Consider the following 24,278-nt stretch of genomic DNA (forward strand, 5'->3'; position numbering starts at 1 on the left):
TAGTTGCCTGCCTTTCTTAAAGTTATGGTATTCAAGGAAAAAAACACTTTGGGAATACTGAAGAAGTTGGGCTGAAAAACCGAACGTTTCTTTGTAGAGACATATTTTAAAAGCAACAAACTAGACAATTTTCTTGAAAGAAGAAATCATTAAAATGTCAAGGAAGGGCCTCCCTTGACTTAGAATCCCCATGACCCTTTAAGGAAAGCACTGCTTATTTTGGCATTAGAGAAATAGAATTTAGAAATATATATGTATATTCATATAATTATGAAAACTCCTCACCTTTCTTGTAATTTCTTGAGTTTCTCAGGGTCTGCCTTTGTTTTAGTGGCTTCCTTTTCATCGGTGACGCCAGGGACCTCCATTCTGCTCCCATTGTCATTTTGATTTGGGAACTCAGACACTGCAAAGAAAGTAAAAGGTATATTTTCTTGCAGGGACCTGGGCTCGTGCAAGTGGCCTTGTAAATTCGTTCCTGATGGAGAGGAGCTGGAAGACTCCACCAAGGACAAGCTGCTTTGAGGATTTAGTAAGAGATCTTCTGTATGTAATGGAGCCTCCTGAGATTGGCTTGTTAAAGTAATATCTTCTGCTCCCCTGACATCAAATTCATGCACACTGTTTACAGGAAAATAACTGTGGTTTTCAGCACTGGCAAATAGATTCCTATTTCTAATGGGAGACAGTGGTTGACGAACATTAAACCTGGAGCTTCCCTCCGAGTCTGAACTGGGAGCTAAGGTAGATGATGTGGACAGGTCTATTGGAGTATCGTCTCTCAGAGCAGAATGCACGAATGATCCTGGAGTGTTACAGGATGAATTCATTGATGATCTTGGAGCTGTTGGTCTACCAGCAAGAAAACAGCCAAGAGGATTATTAGAATCACTTAAATGGGCTTGCCAATCTCTTTCATAATCATGGGTTCCAGGCCTGTCTTCCACAGAAGTAACATCACGGAATACATTTTCAGCATTAAGGTCATCCTCCAGACTGCTTTCGGATTTGGTGTCCCATGAATGAAAGGTCTTCTCATTTTCACTGTCACTGCTGTCTTTCTCTTTAGCAGACCCCCCATCAGGCCGCCCAGGGTCTTGGAATATCCCTTGCCAGATGGAAGGCTGCTCTGGCACTAGCTGCATTGCACTGCTAATTCGTAATGAGCCATGACTGGACTCACTTCTTCTTACAGAATTCGCTCTGCAATTTGCAGGATTTTCTTCAAAACTTTTATTTTTGGCCCGAGTGGCCAATGTCCCAAGAAATCTACTTCTCTTATGATTGGAAGGAGAACGGGGCGGGTGCATACCAGCCAACAAAAGTTCTTCCTCTACATGGGTTTCCTCTTCAGTGTCACCATTTTCTCCTCCAGAGTTTGAGGATAAAACGGAATAAAAATCTTCATCTCTGAACCGAAACATCATTCTTCTTGGCCCTCCCAAGGTGGTAGTTACGCGTGGTGGCCCCAAGGACTCGGTCAACTCTTGAGGACTGTTTGTTCCTTGGAAGGCCTGGGATAGGGCTGGGTGCGGTTCCTTCTGGGAGAGAGCGCTCAGGTCTCTTTTTTTGGCTCTCTCGGGGGTATTCTCCATCACCGTTATTAGCTGTGAGGATGGGACCAAGTTTCTTCTCTCTCGAGTTGGCCTCTTCAGCTTGGTGTCACTTGCCCACATTGGACCTTCTTGTTGAACGATTGGAACTGTATTGAGAAAAGATAAGCTTATCATTTTACTGTAGGTGCTCACAGATGAGAGACCTCTAACACCAAGGGTGAGGGTCCCATAAGGCAACAAGCCCTGGAGAGGAAAATGGGCATGGTTAAAATGACTGGAGGTACCGAAGGAGTACAGGAGAGTTAGTTTCAGTTTACCGCGTATGAACTCTCTTTTGTTTTTGTTTCTTTTTTTTTTTTTTGGCTGTGGCGTGTGGCATGTGGGATCTTGGTTCCCTGACCAGGGATCGAACGCTTGCCCTTTGCAATGGCAGCACCGAGTCTTTTTTTTTTTTTTTTTTAAGGATTTTCTTATTTATTTATTTATTTATTTATTTATTTTTGGCTGTGTTGGGTCTTCGGTTCGTGCGAGGGCTTTCTCCAGTTGCGGCAAGCGGGGGCCACTCTTCATCGCGGTGCGGGGACCGCTCTTCATCGCGGTGCGCGGGCCTTTCTCTATCGCGGCCCCTCCCGTCGCGGGGCACAGGCTCCAGACGCGCAGGCTCAGCAATTGTGGCTCACGGGCCCAGCTGCTCCGTGGCATGTGGGATCTTCCCAGACCAGGGCTCGAACCCGTGTCCCCTGCATTAGCAGGCAGATTCTCAACCACTGCGCCACCAGGGAAGCCCAGCACCGAGTCTTAACCACTGGACCACCAGGGAAGTCCCTATGAACTCTCTTTTGTACACTTGTGGAGCTCAGGTTGGTCCTGGGGCAGCACAGTGACCCTGAGGATACAGATCCTTTCTGCAGAAGCTCTGGGAAGACTGTCCAGCCCCACGTCAGTCAGGGCTGATGATGGGTGAAATCTCTCAAATGATGGTTTTCATACCAGTATTTACAGAAGGAAAACCAACAAACACTCCAGGAATGACAACTACAAAACCCACCAGTGCTTTCTCATCCCACTTTGTTCAACATACATTCAGGACACTCCTGCTTCACATACAGCTTTACAAAACATTAAGAAATGTACAGTCTACTCTGGCAGATTGGGAGGAAGGCTCTAGAAGCTGCTGCCCAGTTAAATTTGATGATCGTGGTTACCTTTACTACTCAGTGCAAATAAAAATCATAACCCTCTGATGAAATCATGATCTCCTCTTTGTCACTAGCCCCTAGTGAGTTTGTAACCTCTGACTGTGATAGAATTCCTCTCCGTTGCCCCCTGAATCTAAAGTATGAGGAGATGTAGAAAGAGGAGAGAGGTCAAGTGCCCAAAGGGGTAGGAATGTCTATTGGTGAAATGGTTTGGTCAAAACTTGCCTTATAAAAATAATGCATAAGCACTATCGAGGGCGCCATGCTAATTGTGCTACATGCACACAGGCTCACAACCCTGTGGAACAGGTGCCACAATCACACCACATCATAAGTGAGAGCACCAAGCCTTAGGAAGTCACATAAGTTGCCCAAGATCCTATTTCCAGTAAGTGACGGAGTGAACATTTGAACTCAGATCTGCCTGATGCTACAGTTTGTAACCACTACCCTGCATTACTCCTGAAGACACTGACTGGACTAACAATTTCCTTGTAAAAACAAGAATCCACTTCATTCATAGTGTGTGTGCTGTTGAGGGTTTTTACCCTCTGAACGTGGACAGGACACTGGACCTACTTCTCTGATTCCACTCTCCTGAGTTCCCTCCTGCCACTGGCCACCCCCCTCTGCTCCCCGCTCTGCTATCCTGTAGGATCTGGTGAGGCGCTGCCATCCTTATCGTTCGGTTCCCAAAGCGGTTCACCCTGTAGAGTGGACAGGACTCCACAGCCTCGACAAGGCCTGTGTGGTAACAGCTCAAGCAGGTGAAACGCAAGTCCTCCAAGCGTCTGGCCTAGCCGAAGACCAGGTCAATACAGACTCGCTTTAGTGGAGGCGCCTCTCGGGGGCAGCAGTCTGCGTCTCCAACATCCTGATACTCCATGAGCCTCCTTTTATTGTTAACTGCATGGGACACTCAGGGACGCAGTGAGAATTTTTACTCATCGGCTCTTCTAGAAATCAGTTAAGCTTTCTTATCAGGCCCCTCCCAGGTTTTTATAAACCCCAGTAAGAGACGTAGCAGTGATTCTAGGATGCTCTGGGCATCTGGCTGTGGATGTAAAGGATTGGAGCTGTGTGCCCACCCAGGCTGGGCTGATGGCATTTTAAGGAACAAATGCTTCTATGTGACAATCTGAATTCTCTCTCTCTCTGTCTCTGTCTCTCTCTCTCTCTCTCTATATATATATTTTTTTTTTTTTAAGAAAAAAATGATATGGAGGATTTGGAAGTACAGGCTTTGGTTAATTTTTGTTTTTTTTTTAAATTTAATTTAATTTATTTTTTTATACAGCAGGTTCTTATTAGTCATCCATTTTATACACATCAGTGTATACATGTCAATCCCAATCACCCAATTCATCACACCACCACCCCCACCCCCTGCTGCTTTCCCCCCTTGGTGTCCATACGTTTGTTCTGTACATCTGTGTCTCTATTTCTGGCCTGCAAACCTGTTCATCTGTACCATTTTTCTAGGTTCCACATATATGCGTTAATATACGATATTTGTTTTTCTCTTTCTGACTTACTTCACTCTGTATGACAGTCTCTACATTCATCCATGTCTCTACAAGTGACCCAATTTCATTCCTTTTTATGGCTGAGTAATATTCCATTGTATATATGTACCACAACTTCTTTATCCATTCGTCTGTCGATGGGCATTTAGGTTGCTTCCATGACCTGGCTATTGTAAATAGCGCAGCAATGAACATTGGGGTGCGTGTGTCTTTTTGAGTTACGATTTTCTCTGGGTATATGCCCAGTAGTGGGATTGCTGGGTCATATGGTAATTCTATTTTTAGTTTTTTTAAGGAACCTCCATACTGTTCTCCATAGTGGCTGTATCAATTTACATTCCCACCAACAGTGCAAGAGGGTTCCCTTTTCTCCACACCCTCTCCAGCATTTGTTGTTTGTAGATTTTCTGATGATGCCCATTCTAACTGGGGTGAGGTGATACCTCATTGTAGTTTTGATTTGCATTTCTCTAATAATTAGTGATGTTGAACAGCTTTTCATGTGCCTCTTGGCCATCTGTATGTCCTCTTTGGAGAAATGTCTATTTAGGTCTTCTGCCCATTTTTTGATTGGGTTGTTTGTTTTTTTTAATATTGAGCTGTATGAGCTGTGTATATATTTTAAAGATTAATCCTTTGTCCATTGATTCGTTTGCAAATATTTTTTCCCATTCTGAGGGTTGTCTTTTCGTCTTGTTTGTAGTTTCCTTTGCTTTGCAAAAACTTTTAAGTTTCATTAGGTCCCATTTGTTTATTTTTGTTTTTATTTCCATTTCTCTAGGAGGTGGATCAAAAAGATCTTGCTGTGATTTATGTCAAAGAGTGTTCTTCCTATGTTTTCCTCTAAGAGTTTTATAGTGTCTGGTCTTACATTTAGGTCTCTAACCCATTTTGAGTTAATTTTTGTGTATGGTGTTAGGGAGTATTCTAATTTCATTCTTTTACATGTAGCTGTTTACATGTAGCTGTTTCTTTTACCAGCACCACTTATTGAAGAGACTGTCTTTTCTCCATTGTATATCCTTGCCTCCATTGTCATAGATTAGTTGACCATAGGTACGTGGGTTTATCTCTGGGCTTTCTATCCTGTTCCATTGATCTATATTTCTGTTTTTGTGCCAGTACCATATTGTCTTGATTACTGTAGCTTTGTAGTGTAGTCTGAAGTCAGGGAGTCTGATTCCTCCAGCTCTGTTTTTTTCCCTCAAGACTGCTTTGGATATTTGGGGTCTTTTGTGTCTCCATACAAATTTTAAGATTTTTTGTTTTAGTTCTGTAAAAAATGCCACTGGTAATTTGATAGGGATTGCATTGAATCTGTAGATTGCTTTGGGTAGTATAGTCATTTTCACAATATTGATTCTTCCAATCCAAAACATGGTATATCTCTCCATCTGTTGGTATCGTCTTTAATTTCTTTCAACAATGTCTTATAGTTTTCTGCATACAGGTCTTTTGTCTCCCTAGGTAGTTTTTTTCCTAGGTATTTTATTCTTTTTGTTGCAATGGTAAATGGGAGTGTTTCCCTAATTTCTGTTTCAGATTTTTCATCATAGTGTATAGGAATGCAAGAGATTTCTGTGCATTAATTTTGTATCCTGCAACTTCACCAAATTCATTGATTAGCTCTAGTAGTTTTCTGGTGGCATCTTTAGGATTCTCTATGTATAGTATCATGTCATGTGCAAACAGTGACAGTTTTACTTCTTCTTTTCCAGTTTGGATTCCTTTTATTTCTTTTTCTTCTCTGATTGCCATGGCTAGGACCTCCAAAACTATGTTGAATAATAGTGGTGAGAGTGGACATCCTTGTCTCATTCCTGATCTTAGAGGAAATGCTTTCAGTTTTTCACCATTGAGAATGATGTTTGCTGTGGGTTTGTCGTATATGGCCTTTATTATGTTGAGGTAGGTTCCCTCTATGCCCACTTTCTGGAGAGTTTTTATCATAAATGGGTGTTGAATTTTGTCAAAAGCTTTTTCTGCATCTATTGAGATGATCATATGGTTTTTATTCTTCAATTTGTTAATATGGTGTATCACACTGATTGATTTGTGTATATTGAAGAATCCTTGCATCCCTGGGATAAATCCCACTTGATCATGGTGTATGATCCTTTTAATGTGTTGTTGGATTCTGTTTGCTAGTATTTTATTGAGGATTTTTGCATCTATATTCATCAGTGATATTGGTCTGTAATTTTCTTTTTTTGTAGTATCTTTGTCTGGTTTAGGTATCAGGGTGATGGTGGCCTCATAGAATGAGTTTGGGAGTGTTCCTTCCTCTGCAATTTTTTGGAAGAGTTTGAGAAGGATGGGTGTTAGCTCTTCTCTAAGTGTTTGATAGAATTCACCTGTGAAGCCATCTGGTCCTGGACTTTTGTTTGTTGGAAGATTTTTAATCACAGTTTCCATTTCATTACTTGTGATTGGTCTGTTCATATTTTCTATTTCTTCCTGGTTCAGTCTTGGAAGGTTATACCTTTCTAAGAATTTGTCCATTTCTTCCAGGTTGTCCATTTTATTGGCATAGAGTTGCTTGTAGTAGTCTTTTAGGATGCTTTGTATTTCTGCGGTGTCTGTTGTAACTTCTCCTTTTTCATTTCTAATTTTATTGATTTGAGTCCTCTCCCTCTTTTTCTTGGTGAGTCTGGCTACTGGTTTATCAATTTTGTTTATCTTCTCAAAGAACCAGCTTTTAGTTTTATTGATCTTTGCTATTGTTTTCTTTGTTTCTATTTCATTTATTTCTGCTCTGATCTTTATGATTTCTTTCCTTCTGCTAACTTGGGGTTTTGTTTGTTCTTCTTTCTCTAGTTCCTTTAGGTGTAAGGTTAGATTGTTTATTTGAGATTTTTCTTGTTTCTTGAGGTAGGCTTGTATAGCTATAAACTTCCCTCTTAGAACTGCTTTTGCTGCATCCCATAGGTTTCGGGCCATCGTGCTTTAATTGTCTTTTGTCTCTAGGTATTTTTTGATTTCCTCTTTGATTTCTTCAGTGATCTCTTGGTTATTTAGTAACGTATTGTTTAGCCTCCATGTGTTTGTGTTTTTTACGTTTTTTTCCCTGTAATTGATTTCTGATCTCATAGTGTTGTGGTCAGAAAAGGTGCTTGATATGATGTCAAATTTCTTAAATTTACTGAGGCTTGATTTGTGACGCAAGATGTGATCTATCCTGGAGAATGTTGCATGTGCACTTGAGAAGTAAGTGTAATCTGCCGTTTTTGGATGGAATGTCCTGTAAATATCAATTAAATCTATCTGGTCTATTGTGTCATTTAAAGCTTGTGTTTCCTTGTTAATTTTCTGTTTGGATGACCTGTCCATTGGTGTAAGTGAGGTGTTAAGGTCCCCCACTATTATTGTGTTAGTGTCGATTTCCTCTTTTATAGCTGTTAGCAGTTGCCTTATGTATTGAGGTTCTCCTATGTTGGGTGCATATATATTTATAATTTTTATATCTTCTTCTTGGATTGATCCCTTGATCATTATGTAGTGTCCTTCCTTGTCTCTTGTAACATTCTTTATTTTAAAGTCTATTTTATCTGATATGAATATTGCTACTCCAGCTTTCTTTTGATTTCCATTTGCATGGAATATCTTTTTCCATCCCCTCACTTTCAGTCTGAATGTGTCCCTAGGTCTGAGGTGGGTCTCTTGTAGACAGCACATAGATGGGTCTTGTTTTTGTATCCATTCAGCAAGCCTGTTGTGTCTTTTGGTTGGAGCATTTAATCCATTCACGTTTAAGGTAATTATCGATATGTATGTTCCTATGACCATTTTCTTAATTGTTTTGGGTTTGTTTTTGTAGGTCCTTTTCTTCTCTTGTGTTTCCCACTTAGAGAAGTTCCTTTAGCATTTGTTGTAGAGCTGGTTTGGTGGTGCTGAATTCTCTTAGCTTTTGCTTGTCTGTAAAGCTTTTGATTTCTCCATCGAATCTGAATGAGATCCTTGCCGGGTAGAGTAATCTTGGTTATAGGTTCTTCCCTTTCATCACTTTAAGTATATCATACCAGTCCCTTCTGGCTTGCAGAGTTTCTGCTGAGAAATCAGTTCTTAACCTTATGGGAGTTCCCTTGTATGTTATTTGTCATTTTTCCCTTGCTGCTTTCAATAATTTTTCTTTGTCTTTAATTTTTGCCAATTTGATTACTGTGTGTCTTGGCGTGTTTCTCCTTGGGTTTATCCTGTATGGGACTCTCTGCGCTTCCTGGACTTGGGTGACTATTTCCTTTCCCATGTTAGGGAAGTTTTCGAGTATAATCTCTTCAAATATTTTCTCTGATCCTTTCTCTCTCTCTTCTCCTTCTGGGACCCCTATAATGTGAATTTTGTTCCTTTTAATGTTGTTCCAGAGGTCTCTTAGGCTGTCTTCATTTCTTTTCCTTCTTTTTTCTTTATTCTGTTCCGCAGCAGTGAATTCCACCATTCTGTCTTCCAGGTCACTTATCCGTTCTCCTGCCTCAGTTATTCTGCTATTGTTTCCTTCTAGTGTATTTTTCATTTCAGTTATTGTGTTGTTCATCTCTGTTTGTTTGTTCTTTAGTTCTTCTAGATCTTTGTTAAACATTTCTTGCATCTTCTCGATCTTTGCCTCCATTCTTCTTCTGAGGTCCTGGATCATCTTCACTATCATTATTCTGAATTATTTTTGTGGAAGGTTGACTATCGCCACTTCATTTAGTTGTTTTTCTGGGGTTTTATCTTGTTCCTTCATCTGGTACATAGCGCTCTGCATTTTCATCTTGTCTGTCTTTCTGTGAATGTGGTTTTTGTTCCACAGGCTGCAGGATTGTAGTTCCTCTTGCTTCTAGAGATGAAGTTTTCTATACAATGGTAGAGTCAACGATATTTGGTGCCAAGATCTTAAGGTCTGTCTCACTTTTTTGCAAAAATTTCCTCCCAATTTGTTGTAGTCTTATCACTGTCCCTTCATGGTCACCAGCTGAAACCGTGCAAGTCAGATTGGGACTTGAACCCACGAGCCGGGACTTGAACCCAGCCAAAATCCAGATTAGGACTTGAACCCACAGTCCTTTAACTGAGATCACACACCTAGTCTCATGACTTAAAGAAGCTCAGGTTCTTGATGTCTCATCACAGAAAGAATTCAGTGAGATACGAATTACTTTTTGTTTTGAATGTGATGAAGAGCCTCAGAGATTAGCTAACAAGTGCTGGGACCTGAATCTTCTGGCTCTTCCCTGAACGCACCTGAGCCCCCTCTGCCCTGAGCCTGTTTAGGTCAGGCTTTGGGACACCCCTAACGGGCAAAATAATCAGCTAGAGCAGCTTCTGAAACTCAGAAACTGGAAACATCAGGAACCATAGCTTATTTCACAGAAGCCACCGAACTGTCACTTGGTGACACTGGCTTCTGGGGCAGGAGAAGTCGCAGGCTAAGTGCTGTCCTGCAGCTCCTGTGGATTCTGGAAACACCCTGGGAATGCATCTCCACCCTTTCTTGTCATCACAACGGCCTTCCTCTTTAAAAATTCAATCCCTTGTGTGTGTGTGTGTGTCTGTGTGTGTGTGTACGTGTGTGTTTCCCCTAAAGGTGGTAGACTGTGCTATTCTATATTTGTGCTATTTTAATCCTTTTTCTTGTGTCTATCAAATAAGGAGAAGATTTCGTAGCTCTAGGCCTGGGAGTAAACACTCGATTGGGTAGACCAGGGATATGCTCTTCATAGACCAGGCCCTGCAGACGCTGCTGAATGCCTCTCTGAGGCCCTGCATGGGCTCCAGCCATGACTGGAGTGCCTGCCGTTTCCAGGAGTCTGACTAGGTGCAACCGAATGTTGTGGGTGCAGTGAGATGAAACCAGAAAAAGCATCTCTCTGCCCTAAGACTATGTCTTTGGTCTAGACTTCCACATGTGCTTGACCAACAGTTTCATCCGTTCTGACAGCCATAGACTTTTGTTTTCCTTTGGTTAAAAAAGTAGTCGAGGGGCTTCCCTGGTGGCGCAGTGGTTGAGAGTCTGCCTGCCAATGCAGGGGACACGGGTTCGAGCCCTGGTCTGGGAAGATCCCACGTGCTGCGGAGCAACTGGGCCTGTGAGCCACAACTGCTGAGCCTGCGCGTCTGGAGCTTGTGCTCCGCAGCGAGAGAGGCCGCGACGGTGAGAGGCCCGCGCACCGCGATGAGGAGTGGCCCCTGCTTGCCGCAACTAGAGAAAGCCCTTGCACAGAAACGAAGACCCAACACAGCCAAAAATAAATATAAATTAAAAAAAAAAAAAAAAAAAAAGTAGTCGATGTCCATTGTAGGAAATTTGGAAGACACAGAAGAGGATGAAGAAGAAATAAAAATCACCCAGTATCCAAAACTCAGAAGACCATTGCTACTGTTCTGGAATTCAGAGGTGGGTTGCAAACTCAAGACCCCTGGGCTATTTTCATCCTGCACTTGTCTGCTGGTTCAGTGTTTGAACACTGTGTTACCTGCCTTTAGGGGGAGCATGTCTGGTTCACCACAGGCCCCACAGCCCTTGTCATGTATTTCTCCTGCCATACCTGCCTGTTCCCTGAAGACATTTGAATTTACAACCCAGGGCTCTCTTATCTAGAAATATTGTCTTAAAAAACAAAATTGGGATATCTGGGTATATACAACTTTACGTCCTGCTTCCTTTCCCTAAATATTTTATTGTGAGCATTATCTCCTGCCGTTAATTGTGAAGAACACGATAATAATTATACTGCAAGGGTACATTATATAAAATACCATAATTTGTATAACCCTTCTCCTATTGTTGGGTATATAGATTATTTTAAGTTTTTTTGCTGCCACAAATTACACCAGGATAGATGTCCTTGCTCATAACTCCTTGACTATATGTCTTATTTTCTTAGAATAGATTCATAGGAGTGGAATTGCAAGCTTTCTAAAGACTTTGACACATGTTGCCAAATTCCACTTTGTACCAGGTTACCCTACAGGTAGACTATGAAAGCATCTCCCATAACTGTGTCATCGGGAATGCGTGCCAAGGCCTTGGCAAGCACCAGACACGTTAGTGCCCAGGAAATGTTAGTTATTAGTTTCACTACCAGTATTGAACATTATTTGAAAAAACCTTAGCCTAGCTAAGGTAGGCCAAATTTATCTCATGTAAGTTTACATTCATCACTGAGTGAGCTTGAACTTTTTTTCCCCCTAAATTTTATTAGCCATCTGTATTTCTTCTTCTGTGAAATTGTCTGCTGTGCCTCTTCCCCAACTTTTCTATTAGGTATTTGTGTTTTTCTTATTGATTTGTAAGAGCTTTCCATGTATTACCTCTCTGGCCCATTTGCTTCGAATCTCTCACTGGTACAGTTCAAACATCTGGCTCCTACTCCCACTTTTGCAAACCACTTAGAATGTGAAAAAAAAGGACCAAAGAGAGACGACTGAGGGAATAATTGGGGGAAGATAAGGAGTCCTGGTATAATAGAAAATTGGGACAAAATCTCAGGATCATGGAAGATGTCTTCTGGGTGCAGGTGGTGGATTAGATGAGCCTCCTGGGTCCAGGAACGTCTGATGCATAGGGAACCTCACCTTTCAAATAACAGTCTACAGTTCACTGAGGACTGCTGGGGAGATGGCAGGAGAGAAACTAACAGGAGTTGAGTGCCCACTATAGTCAAGTCCTGGTCAGAATATTATTTCCTTTAGTTACTATAGCAATGCAGTGAGGTAGATATCATTATCCTTATTTTAAGACAAGGGAACTGTAACCCAGGCTGGCTACTTGACCACCCAAGACTCCACCACTGGGAGGAAGAAGAGCTGGAATTAGAAGTGAGGTCTGCCCTTCCCGACCGAAGGCGTTAGATCACTGGGGGCCCGTGGACATCTAGTTGCTAGAGATTCACATATGCTCTAATCGCCCCTAACTTCAAGCCATCCAAATACATGTTCTATATTTGCGTGTGTCCACCACAGTATAGATCTTATTTTTAAATAAAGGCTCCTGTGTTCATTGGGTGGCGAGGAAGTGTGATGCTCGGTGGCTTCCCCAAGGGGAAGAACAGGTCCTTGGCAAGGTGAGCTGCCAAGTATCCCTTTCCTTGAATCCCAAGGGGGGTCCTTAGGACCTGTTCTTCCTTTCCTTCTGCCACCGCAGGAGAGGACAACGTGGTTAGCGGAGCAGCGTGGCTTAGGCCTTGGGATGAACGCTCAAGATTGAAAGAGGAGGTATCCGCCAACCAGGGTTTTGAAATAAAGCATATATTCACTTCGATGTTATTTCTTACATGGTAAGATCTTGATGCCTTGGATCAGAGGGGAGAAGATTTCCGTGGGAGGTGAGTCGTCTGCCATCCACAGACCTCCCTATCCTTCCCTCCTGGGAAGTGGGCGGGAACTGTGGCCAGGTGAGACATCCCCGGGCTGCAGACTGCCTCTCCACCCCCCCACCCCGTCCCCCAGCACCTCCCACCCCCCACCCACATACCCTCTCCAGAAGCCTAACGGCGGGTACCCACTCAAAACCATGCACAGTCTCACTTATGGAGTAATGGCAGAGAAAATTAAAACTCCTCCCTGCCCTGCCTTTTCCCACCAGCCTCCCTTGGAGAAGGAAATTGGATCCAATAGTTTGCTTTTAAAGCCTTTTAAGTGTTTCACTGTAAGGTACACACTCTTCACATAAAAACGCAAGTGTCTAAAAACCACACGGAATTCACCAGGTTACAGCACAAGTCAGTCTCTCTGAGGCCTGAGATGCACGAGCTGCAGGTCCTTACCTACTCCCCTGAGGGCTGGCGCCTTCCCCGGCAGCTGCAGTTTCTGTCTGCTTCTGTCCCCAGACGCTCTCGGGCTCTGCATTTCTGGGCTGACTGTCAGGTTTGGCCTCCTCTTCCTTGATAAAATCTGTGATGCCTGGGCTGCTGAAAGATGCAAAATCTTTTCAATAATTTTTACAGGAAAACATCCTCTGTAGAAAGAATTCTCAGAGGGTGGGGAAGGCTTTTAAGGGAATAGACCCAGGAGGTCAGGGAAGAGCTGGATTTGAAATCTGGTTCTGTGACCTTGTAGCCATGTGGGCTTGGACAAATCACTTCTGGAAGCCTCAGTTTCCCCACCTGTGACATGGGAATAATAGTACCTACTTCACAAGGCTTTTATCACCATTAATGAGCACCCCTGACACCTGCAATGTGGAGTCTGTAGGGGGTGCTTCCTTTGGCTAAGAAGTTTCTAGCTTCCAATTCTTAGATGTTGGGATGGGCCTGTTGGTAAAACTGTCAAGAGCCTTTTACATTTGGGACACACAAGCCCTGCTCCCCACGTGTTCATCCAAGTTTGAATCACAGCCTACTTTACACCTGCATATTCATATCCTCAGGTTGTTTTTTAGCAGCTAATCTGGCCTTCCAGAAAGGTTCCAAGCATCTGGGGACCATATACCCTTTCTCTTGCCTATGTGCTACCCACCACTGGGCTGGGATGATACACTCACAGGAAGATAGTAGCTGGAGCGCCAACTTGGATTGAGTTCCCAATGTTTTTTTTTAAGGTTCACATTTTGAATTAGGTTGCTAATTAGTATGAATAATCTCAAGTTTCTTCCTCACATGTATTAAGTGTCAGTGCACGTGAGTTTAGGGAAAGAGTTATTTTCCATGCATCTGTACAAGTTCTCGAGTTCACAGGCAGTTAAATTGTGAATATCTAGATTAAATGCTTCCAAGAGAATTTGCTGGCTCATCCCCTTTTGGACAGTTCAGAAATTTCACAAATGGCCGTAGCCAGCAGGCAATGGGGGTAAAGCTGGGAAGGGTCCCTGAGTCGTGTGCAAGAGAACAGCCTTTCTTGGCACATGAAGACAACTGAATTTATGTTCCATGGTGTAAGCTGTGGTTGGGTGAATAGTTTTCATCCATATTCAAGAAAGGAATGAAAGCTCTCCTTGGCAGCCCGTGAAACCTCGTTTTAAACAGTGATTAGGTACTACCTACTTTCCCTGACAGGCCCTGGTAGGGGAAAGCAGTGGGTTCTGTGCTCTAAGACAGAGAAGATCATGTTCCACAGGGAACTTACTAAAAGGGGGAGCTGCCGGTGGTGTGGGTTCCAGCTTAGGGCATGTCGGTGGAGCCCAGAGAGGTCGTGGGCATGACCAGAAAGGAGAGAAGAGAATCCTCCAGGAAATGAGATGGTGTAGGGTCGCGATTAGACAGGATCTCACTGACCAAGTGTGGGGAGAGAGGAGGAGGGCGAGAGAGAGGGATCAAGGGCTTTACACTAAGGGACCAGGCACGGGGGAAAGTGGGGAGGCACTTAGCCCCAGGAGCTGTGTTCCTCTGGTCCACAGGCTTCTCCCCATCACCTGAGGCCTCATTCCCGTCCAGCGCTCAGAAGTCAACAACTGCCTTCTGCCTAGCACCTGGCTGACCGGGGAGAAAGCAGCAGGGTTATTACTGAGGAGGAAACAGGGAGGATCAGGGAAGGGCCAGGCTTGGGGCACAGGCCAAGTCCAGTGCGTGCTCAGGACCTGGCTCAAAGGTCCTCGTCCCAAGGATTTTACTCTGATTCCCAGCAGGATATTCAAATTTCCTTCACAGCCCAGGCAGCAGAACTTCACACTGCCTGCAGCCCCCTACTACCCCCGCTCCACACCTGCACACCCTTGGGGGAGTGATCCTCCCTCCCAGAGGGGCTTTCTTCTTCAGCCTGCACTAGCTTGTGCCAGCCGGCAAGTCCCTGGAGGTCTGTTTCCAGTTTTAGGAGCCTGCTTTGGCCAGAACGTTCAGGGTCCTTAGGGCCTTTAGCATTTAAATATTCCACAATTGCCTCAGGTGTGTGTCTTTTCTCTCCAGCTAGACTGTAAGCTCCTTAAGGTGAGGACCCTGTCTTAGCCAGCCTGGGTGTTGCCTCAAATTCTACTGCAGGGCAAATAATAATCGCCTAGCATGATTTGCAGGCCTTGAGAAGATGTATTCAGCTGAAACTATGGGGAAATTCCAAAAGTAGAACCATTTTTTTTTTTCTTGTGCTGAACACCCAGGATGACTTAAGATAACAGGTTAGTCTGTTTTCTTGTTCAAAAAAAGTACTTTCTTCAAAGCGTCAGATCTCTTAAATGATTTCCAAAATGATTTCCATAACCCTGTCTCCTCTAATTGAGTTCTCAGCAAACTAAAGTAATAAAGCTGAAACACTAGAGGCTGTTTGACCAGGTCTGGCAGTGAAGAAAACACTGCTGGTCCTGTAAGTAGAATCCTCTGACTTTGGGCAATTTGAATCTCAGTATCTGCAACTGTAAAATGGGAATATTCCTATCTTGTAGAGTTATTGTGAAGATTAGCAATAATGTATGTAAATGCTCTAACTCAGTGTCTGGTGCTTATTAGCTGCTAAAAATGGTAACTGCTGATTCCACCATAAATAGTGATACTACTACTACTAATAATAATTGGGAATCTGAAGTCACTCCCCTGAGAGAACTGAATTTGACCAGAAATTTATTATTATGCAGGCTTTATAGGTTGAGAATAACTTATTCAGCAGCCTTTATTTCTGTGTTATTCTTGCTGACTCTCTTCCTTAATCCTGTTGTAAAATCCAAAAGGCAAACAGCAACTTGTTTTTTATTATAATTTGTTCAACAAATACCCGTGTGCCTTGGCTATGTAATAATCCAAGGGTTCACAGAGATGAGTAAGACATTTTGGCCTAAAGATTATAATCTAATTTGGCTGCACCACTGACTTCTTCCCTGTGATACGCTTTAGGTTCAGTGGAAAGCAAACTCCTGGGAATTATTCCTTCTTCTCCATCTGCAACTGAAGTTACGAATGAGGTGACCTAAGCTGCCTAGTTTGTATGTCCATGAATTCCGGTTCCTAATCACCTTACCCGCATCCAAAGTGAACCAAACCTCAGACCTTTGGGGCCTTTCTAAGATGGTCCTCACCATGGCATGTTACATATATTAATCTTCAGGAAGACCAAGTTATATTTACACTGAAAGGTGAAATGTAACTTCCTCTCCAGGTAGGAGGACAGACGCTTTGCCTTACAGAGAACGGAGGGGGTTGTGTTCAGGAGTTTCATTGCCAGCCAACCTACCATCCTGAAGTTTGTAGGTGAATTTGGGGAAGACTGTGGCTTGCTTTGGGCACCATGAAGCCCACACCTTCTAGTATCTGGGCAAAGGGATACCTCCAGTAGCAAAGAAACCAAACGGCTGTTTACATAGAAGGTGTCTGCCTCAGTTCTCTCTTTTTTTAAATAAGTTTATTTTATTTATTTATTTATTTTTGGCTGCGTTGGGTCTTCGTTGCTGCACGCGGGCTTTCTCTAGTTGCGGCAAGCGGGGGCTATTTTTCGTTGCGGTGCGTGGGCTTCTCATTGCAGTGGCTTCTCTTGCTGTGGAGCACGGGCTCTAGGTGCGTGGGCTTCAGTAGTTGTAGCACACGGGCTCAGTAGTTGTGGCTCATGGGCTCTAGAGCGCAGGCTCAGTAGTTGTGGCGCACGGGCTTAGTTGCTCCGCGGCATGTGGGATCTTCCCGGACCAGGCCTCGAATCCGTGTCCCCTGCATTGGCTGGCGGATTCTTTTTTTTTTAAACATCTTTATTGGAGTATAATTGCTTTACAGTGGTGTGTTAGTTTCTGCCTTATGACGAAGTGAGTCAGTTTTATGTATACGTATATCCCCATATCTCCTCCCTCTTACGTCTCCCTCCCACCCTCCCTATCTCACCCCGCTAGGTGGTCACAAAGCACCGAGCTGATCTCCCTGTGCTATGCGGCTGCTTCCCACTAGCTATCTATTTTACATTTGGTAGGATACATAAGTCCATACCACTCTCTCACTCCGTCCCAGCTTACCCTTCCCCCTCCCTGTGTGGCAGGCAGATTCTTAACCACTGCACCACCAGGGTAGTCCTGCCTCAGTTCTCTTGACAGTGCTGGGACACTAATTGTTGACTGAATAGTTCTTAATTTGACCAGGAAAGGGAGAAAAAGGTAGAAACCTTATATTTATACAAGACTCTGATGACTGAGAACTGAGTCCCTTTAACGGTCCACGTTAACTCTATGCACCTGATAATTGTTCCGCCCCTCCCATCACCTGCCGTACACAGACACGGTTCTGGATAGACGAAGTTTGCAAAGAAAGGTGAAGAGAAAAAGACAATTCCTGAACCTTTACCGTCCCCCACACTATCTTCACTTCGATGCCCGGTGCCCAGGAGGTGCCAAGACTCTGCCTGAGATGCCTTTTGAAAAGATTTATTGCTTTTTTTAGATTGTGGGAAGAATTACAGCTTAATCGCAAGAGCTGCTGTTGCCTTGGTGTAATAGGCAGCTTTCGGTACAGTCACAAATAATAGGCCCTGTCTGTTTGCCAGTCTGAGCCTGCTGGAAACGAGTGTTGTCTCACATCCCCAGAGGAGATCTTAATTAAAGCTTAATTATGCACCATAAATATGTTTTATTTTGGGCCCCAGGAGGTGGGATTTTTGATTTGGGGAGGCGTAGGGCCTAATAAGGAGTCAGGAAAGAAGCCGTAAGCAGCGACTGAGCCCTTTAATTTGTCCCTCCTCGGTGTGGTCCTGAACCAGCAATCAGATCCAGCGTGGGCTTCCCCCAGAGGCCTGTCCCTGGTGTCACCCTCTCGGGGCCGGCTCGGCGGGCATAGTCACACCGCCAAGGCTACGATCGGACCCGGAGCAGTCTGATTGGTTTCCGGTGGTTAACCATCCAAACTGCGCCAGACGCGGGAGTGAAGAAATCAGATGAGTCTCGAGAGAGGACGGGATTTTATTGGTCGCTCACTCCTTTAAGTGCTAGAAGAAGGCCGGGTGAAGTGGCAGCACCTGTCTTGGTCTTCCTGTTCCCCCCGCACGTCACACCTCCTGCCGTGGGTCACAGCGCTGCCCTCCGGAAGCTTACCGTCCCCCCGTCCCCACTCCCTGACCCCACTGTGCTGCGTCCTTCGCCGAGGGCGACTTACCACACGAGGTAAATTCTCCCAGGCCTTCGGGGGCTCGGCAGGCACAGCACCGGGGTCTCGGCCGGGCTGGGGCAGGAGATGGGGAAGTAGCACAGGGCCGCCGGCGACTCGGGCGCGGGGCCCGGGGAGGAGGGAGAGGAGGCCGGAGGGAGAGGCGGGGAGGAGTCCTGGGCCGCTGGGGAGGCGGGCGGCAGTAAGGGCAGCAGCAGGCTGCAGAAGTTGGTATTGGGCTGCAGGACGGGGGAGAAAGCAAAGACGCAGCAGTAAGGGGAGTACTCAACACAGAACAGGGGGCGCTCGCTGCTGTCACCTGCACAAAAGAAAAAGAGCCGTCAGGAGGCAGCCCTCACGGGGGGAAAGGAAGGACACTTGAAAAAGGCTGTGAATGAATCTAAACACAAACATCGTTCTTCGGGGGCTGGGGGGTGGTGTCTCAAGGTGGCCTGGGGGCAGCCGGCCTGGCTCCTGCCCAGGAGGTACCGGGCTTGGAGCTCAGAGTCACCGAAGAGTTAACCAGGGCAATGGCATCACCATCACACCCTTCTCCAGCCGATGGTCTCCGGCGTCCCTGACAGATGCAGGAAAGTTCTTTCCCACTAAGTTCCCATGTGGAAGCTCGTGGGCCCTTCTCCTCTCCCACAGCCGGTCTAATTAACTATTCTGGCAGCAACATATGGTGGCCCGCGGGGTCTCACTTAGGTAAGGCTCTCTCCCCCGACCTTCCAGCTGCCCCGGGTTGGGAGGTTGTGGTCATGCCCTAATCTGGCCTTTCTGCTGCAGAGGGGAAGCTTGGGGAAAGAGAAAGAAGCAGAGAGATCCTGGTGGGCTCACGGGAAGGGAGAGAGCACAAACGGGGAGAAGCAGGTGGACGGGGGAGGTGTCCAAGTGAAGTTAATGATTTGTTCGCTAACCTCACACTCCATCTGCCATCCTTGCTGGACGCAGAATATGGGCACGCGATGGAGTCACGATCCAGAGAGACCCCTCAAGCATGACAGATCTCTCAACCCTGCCACTAGCCAAGCCGGGTCACCTTGGATCAACGGCTTACCTCCTCAAAACCTGTGTTCTCTAGCCCTGCTCCTCCCAGGGTGGTCCTGAGACCAGCAGCATATGGCTGGCACCTGGCAGCTTCTTAGAAATGCAGCCTTGCTACCCACTCAAACCTACCGCGTCAGAACCCGCAGTTGATTGAGGTCCCCAGGTATTTCTCAAGAACTTCTGAAGTTTGAGAAGCAAGGCTATGAGGCCCAAACCTCTGTGATGAGAATCTCCTGTAGAGCTTGTGAAAACCCAGCTTTGCAGGCCCCTTCCTTGGAGAGTCTGATGCTCTGGGTCACGACGGGACCCAGGTGTGTGTGTTTCATTAAGGACCTCCCTGGCGATTCTTATCAGGGAAGCTGGGGAAATGGTGCGGCTGAACTCAGTTCCTATGCTAAGATGCCATCGTTATAACCATCCGGTTGAAAACCATTACCTATAATGGAGGGCTCTTGGTCCTTACTTACTTGAATCCGCTGTAGGAGCTGACACTCTAACCCACTCATTTCCAAAGGCCTCCCTTGGCTCCTGGAGTGGCTCCTACTTCTCGGATCATTTCTCTGTAGTTGTCTTCTCCCTTCCTTCCTCAGATGTTTGTATTTCCCGAGGTTCCTTCCTCATCTCTCGTTACCCTGTCCACTCTCGCAGGGGAGACGTTCCTGTCGTTTCAGCCACCTCTTACTCACTCGAGGCCCTTGGCTTCCTTCTGGTGGCCAAGAGTTCTCTGCTGAGCAGCAGACCTGGGTACCCAGGTGCTTCCTGGCATCTCCTCCTGGCCCATCCTGGCTGTTCCTTCACAGACAACGGCGACAGGATGGGCCCCACCTTCTTCTTGCTTTCTCAGCCTTGCAAAGGCAACCGCCATTGGCCTAGTTTTCTGGGCCAGACCTCCAAGATCTCTCTGATTCCTCCTTTTTCCCTCTCCCCATCCCCGACGCTCACCAAGTTGTGCCAGGCTTACGTCCTTAAACATCCCTCCAGCCCAGGCCCTCTCCCTCTGCTTTTGCTTCAGGTCAAGCCCTTCTCATTTCTCTCCGGGTCCACAGCAGCTTGCAGCGCGGCCTCTGTCTGCCCTCACCCTCCCAGCCAGCCCCCTTTCATGAACACAGTCAGCTTTTTTTTTTTTTAATTTAATTAATTAATTAATTTATTTATTTATGGCTGTGTTGGGTCTTCGTTTCTGTGCGAGGGCTTTCTCCAGTTGCGGCAAGTGGGGGCCACTCTTCATCGCGGTGCGTGGGCCTTTCACTATCGTGGCCTCTCTTGTTGCGGAGCACAGGCTCCAGACGCACAGGCTCAGCAATTGTGGCTCACGGGCCTAGTTGCTCCGTGGCATGTGGGATCTTCCCGGACCAGGGCTCGAACCCGTGTCCCCTGCATTGGCAGGCAGATTCTCAACCACTGCGCCACCAGGGAAGCCCCACAGTCAGCTTTTAACAATGCCGATCTGATGCTCCATCGTCTCCAGCATGACGTTCAAGGCCCTCGGTGGCCTGGTCCTTGCCTACACGTAGGGCGTCAACTTTACGCTTCCTAGCTTGTAGCCTGACCCTAAACCAGCGCTTCTCAAACTCAAATGTGCACACAAATCTCCCAGGGACCCTGTTAAATGCAGGTTCTGGGTCAGTAAGGCTGGGCTGGGATTCATGCATTTTTAACAAGCTCTCCCGTGATGCCTCTGCTCGTAGTCTGGGGATACTCTGAGGCCCTAGACTCTTTGTAGTTCCTCCATGTCTGTCTGTCTGTCATCTCTCTCTTCCCCCTCTTCCTTGCTCTCTCTCTCCCCCGTGCCTTCGCACCCTCAGTACCTCCTGCTGGGTGCACCTTTCTCACCTTCCTCCCCGGGCCCTGGCTCAATCCCCTCCTTCAGGATTTTCACCCCGCTGGCCCCTCCCCTCACATCCTTAGAACTTACCTTGGCCGGGGCGTGTTGGTGTCCTGCCCTCCCACTAGGCTGTGAGCCCCTGGAGGGCAGGTCCTGTGTGTTTGATTTTTGTATCTCCAGTACCCATGCGGTGCCTGGCAGGTAGGCAGGCAGTAAATGAGTATCGAAGTGCTGAATGAATGGGTGATGGATGGGAAAACCCCCGTGCCACACACTCTGAGATGGTGGGGGCAGTTGAATGTACCTATGCTAACATCCCATAGGTACTGGGGGTACAGATGGATGACTTCATTGGTAATCAAAGAGGTCAATTTTTTAATAATCAAGTTATGACCTCTCACATCTCAAACTAAAATTTCTTTGGTTGAGCTATTCTCTTATAAAGGTGCTAACCCGGGAGCAGTCTATGGTGTTGGGAGCAGGCTTCATAAATAGGGGGAGGTTTCGGGATTAACCTTTACCTAAAGCCCAATCATACCCAGGATTTCAGTCCTCCTGTCTACCTGGTGGGGTTGGTAACAACTCCATTTTACTGATGAGGAAACAGAGTTTGGAGAATTCGCCAGTTTACATTTATAGGGCTAGTATGTGGTAGACCAGGAATTTGATCCAGAACTTCAAATTCCGGGCTCTGTGATGCCCCAGGCCCCTCTGTGTTAGGAGCGTTACCATAAATGGACTGAGAATTATGGTTCTCTCTATAAATATGGGAGCATTTGCTTATGTTGGTTGTTTTCTAACTTGGGCAGACAGCTTGGAAAGTTGTTGGATGCCAGTGGACTTGCCTGGAAACCCATCAGTCTTGGCCTTTCAGAGGACATCTTCAACAGAATTTATTTGCCAGGTAAGTTATGAAGATTTGGGATTTGCCCTCAAATTTCCCTTCCAGGCTGCTCTTCAAATGAATAGTTCCCAATCCAAAAGAGACCACAGTTGTCTTAGATGTGTACATTTTAAAATCTGAGTTTACTGCTTTTTCTTAGTTTTACAGTCTCCACCATAAGCCACTATTAGTCTGACTAGGTTTTGCTACTCCCGCAAATCCGAATCTGGTAATGACTAACGCTGAACTCAGTAAGGAGTGAGGAGAATTTCAGAACATTTGGCTTTGTTTTAAAGGGCAAGATTTTGGAAGCAGGCTCACCAGACACCATCCAGATCCATTTTCCTGGCATATAACTAGTAGGACTCTGCCCGGGCCCCAGGTGAGAGGAGAGGGCAGGAGAGGGCACTTACTTCCTATGAGCCTGGCACGGGGGTCAAGAGTGACTTAGGACTCCAGGTGCCAGACCCCCACAGCACAATGGCCTTTGGATGCCTCTGCGTGTCCTGGAAAGGAGAGGTGGCTCCTTCCCAAGCCGGGACGGGGCTGGGAGGGGTTTTGGGAACAGGCGGGAGTCCAGGAGCCGGTGGCCGCCATAGCTCCCTGCACTCACTGGGCCTGCTGTCAGCTCTGCTTCCGCCTGATTCATACAAGTCGATGGGAGGCAGCAGATCCTGCATACGGACTGGGCCTTCGGTAAAGGTTAATCCCCACGCCTCCCTCTGCTTGAAAGAAGACTATGTAACTCGGCCAGGCTTATTTCTCACCCTGTGTCAGTGTTCACCTTGATCATGAAATAGGATTTCTGAATCAATTGCACATCAGACCCAGCTGGGTCTTGACTCACTGCCTGAGTTTTCCATGTCTTTTTGGAGGGGAAGCAAATCTCTCGCTTGGTGAATGCTTTCGGATTGTTCATCTTTTTCCATTTGGTGTTTTGCTGTGGAAATTCAGGGCATAGTAAAAGTGTCTGTACCTGCGTTTGTGTTAGGAGTTTAAAAATATAACCCTGATTTTCGGTAAAGGAAAAAAGATTGGGGTGGGAGGTGGGGAGGAGGTAACGTGACGACAAAGAAAACAAAGTTCTCTGGTCCATTCTCCCTACTGAATACAGCTGCCCTGTACCCGATACCTTAAGGCTATCACGTATGAGCTATGGTGTCGGGGGCCGTTCTAATGGCTGAGCGTATGTTTTATCATCGAATCCACACAGCCATCCCAGCAGGTAGGATCTGTGCTGACTCCCAGGCTCTGCCATTTTACAGATGAGGACACTGAGACACAAAGTAGTTACTTGCTCAAAGGGACAGAGCAAATGAGAAACGGGGCTCAGATGCTAATCCAAGCATTTTGACGCTAAAGCACTTGCCCAAAACTGCACGGAGAGAGATAACAAGGAGAATCACAAGCCAACTCATTTAGAAATAGTTCCATGGAATGTATGAATTAATTTAAAATGTGTGAATTCCTTCTAACAGAGTGCGAAGTACAATGAAAATCTGATGCCTTCTCAGTTATAAATCTATTAGTAGAGGGCACTGATGGCTCCTCCACTGTATTGATAAATAGCTGTTTTAGGCGTTCCAGATAATAATTCACATATAAGGATTATCATGGATTATCATTACATAGATTTGCATGTAAGTCAAGCCACATTCCCCAGCTGTATTATTTTATTCAGGAAAAGTCTGGCGTAACACAGTATGGAAGGTTAGCCTATTAGGCAGATGTTGCAAAGGGATTTCACTGTCTTAATGCTTCAGTTTTGCACAGAACTCAGGTCTGACATGGGAAGAAGTTTTGGTGACTTACTGCCAACTTTGGGTGACCCCCCCCCCAAAATGCTTTAGAAAAGTATTTCCCTACAGAGGTGAAGGAAAGCGGGAACCTATGAATTTACCCAGTGAATTGGATCAACGTGTCCAGATAATTCAGCTCCCCAAGCCTCTTTTTCTATAATAGTAGCGTATTTATCTGAATTTTCTGAGTTGTCACCACCACTGGACTCAACTTTGCCTGAATAGACTCAGCTTAAATTCTTGCCATGTCCCTGGTCTGTCATTTCGCTGTGCTGATGAAGGAACTCTGAGGGTGAGACTACACATGTAAAACGAATGGATCTTAACACACCAAGGCTTTGCTTTTAGCTCACATGATCAAACCAATTTGCTATAGAACTGAGTCGGCTTCTGTAGTAACTGACATCAGTCAGCAGGGCTGTTAACGCTTGCTGGATGGCCAGGCCACAGTCCAGCTCATGGCTGCATGGGGCTTGGACACGGTCTAG

General features: G+C 45.7%; 1 protein-coding gene across 1 annotated transcript in view; it reads right to left on the minus strand.

The window, feature by feature from the left end:
• MARCHF10 (membrane associated ring-CH-type finger 10) overlaps positions 1-24,278 on the minus strand; it is a 94,190-nt gene that overhangs the window by 26,580 nt on the left and 43,332 nt on the right. Inside the window, exons 5-6 of the mRNA XM_007175799.2 lie at positions 13,026-13,169; positions 286-1,702 (exon numbers count right to left, since the gene is read on the minus strand). Coding sequence (XP_007175861.2) covers positions 286-1,702; positions 13,026-13,169 — 1,561 coding nt within the window. The remainder of the gene's footprint in view (positions 1-285; positions 1,703-13,025; positions 13,170-24,278) is intronic.

This window comes from Balaenoptera acutorostrata, chromosome 20 (assembly GCF_949987535.1).
Source record: "Balaenoptera acutorostrata chromosome 20, mBalAcu1.1, whole genome shotgun sequence".
NCBI lineage: Eukaryota > Metazoa > Chordata > Mammalia > Artiodactyla > Balaenopteridae > Balaenoptera > Balaenoptera acutorostrata.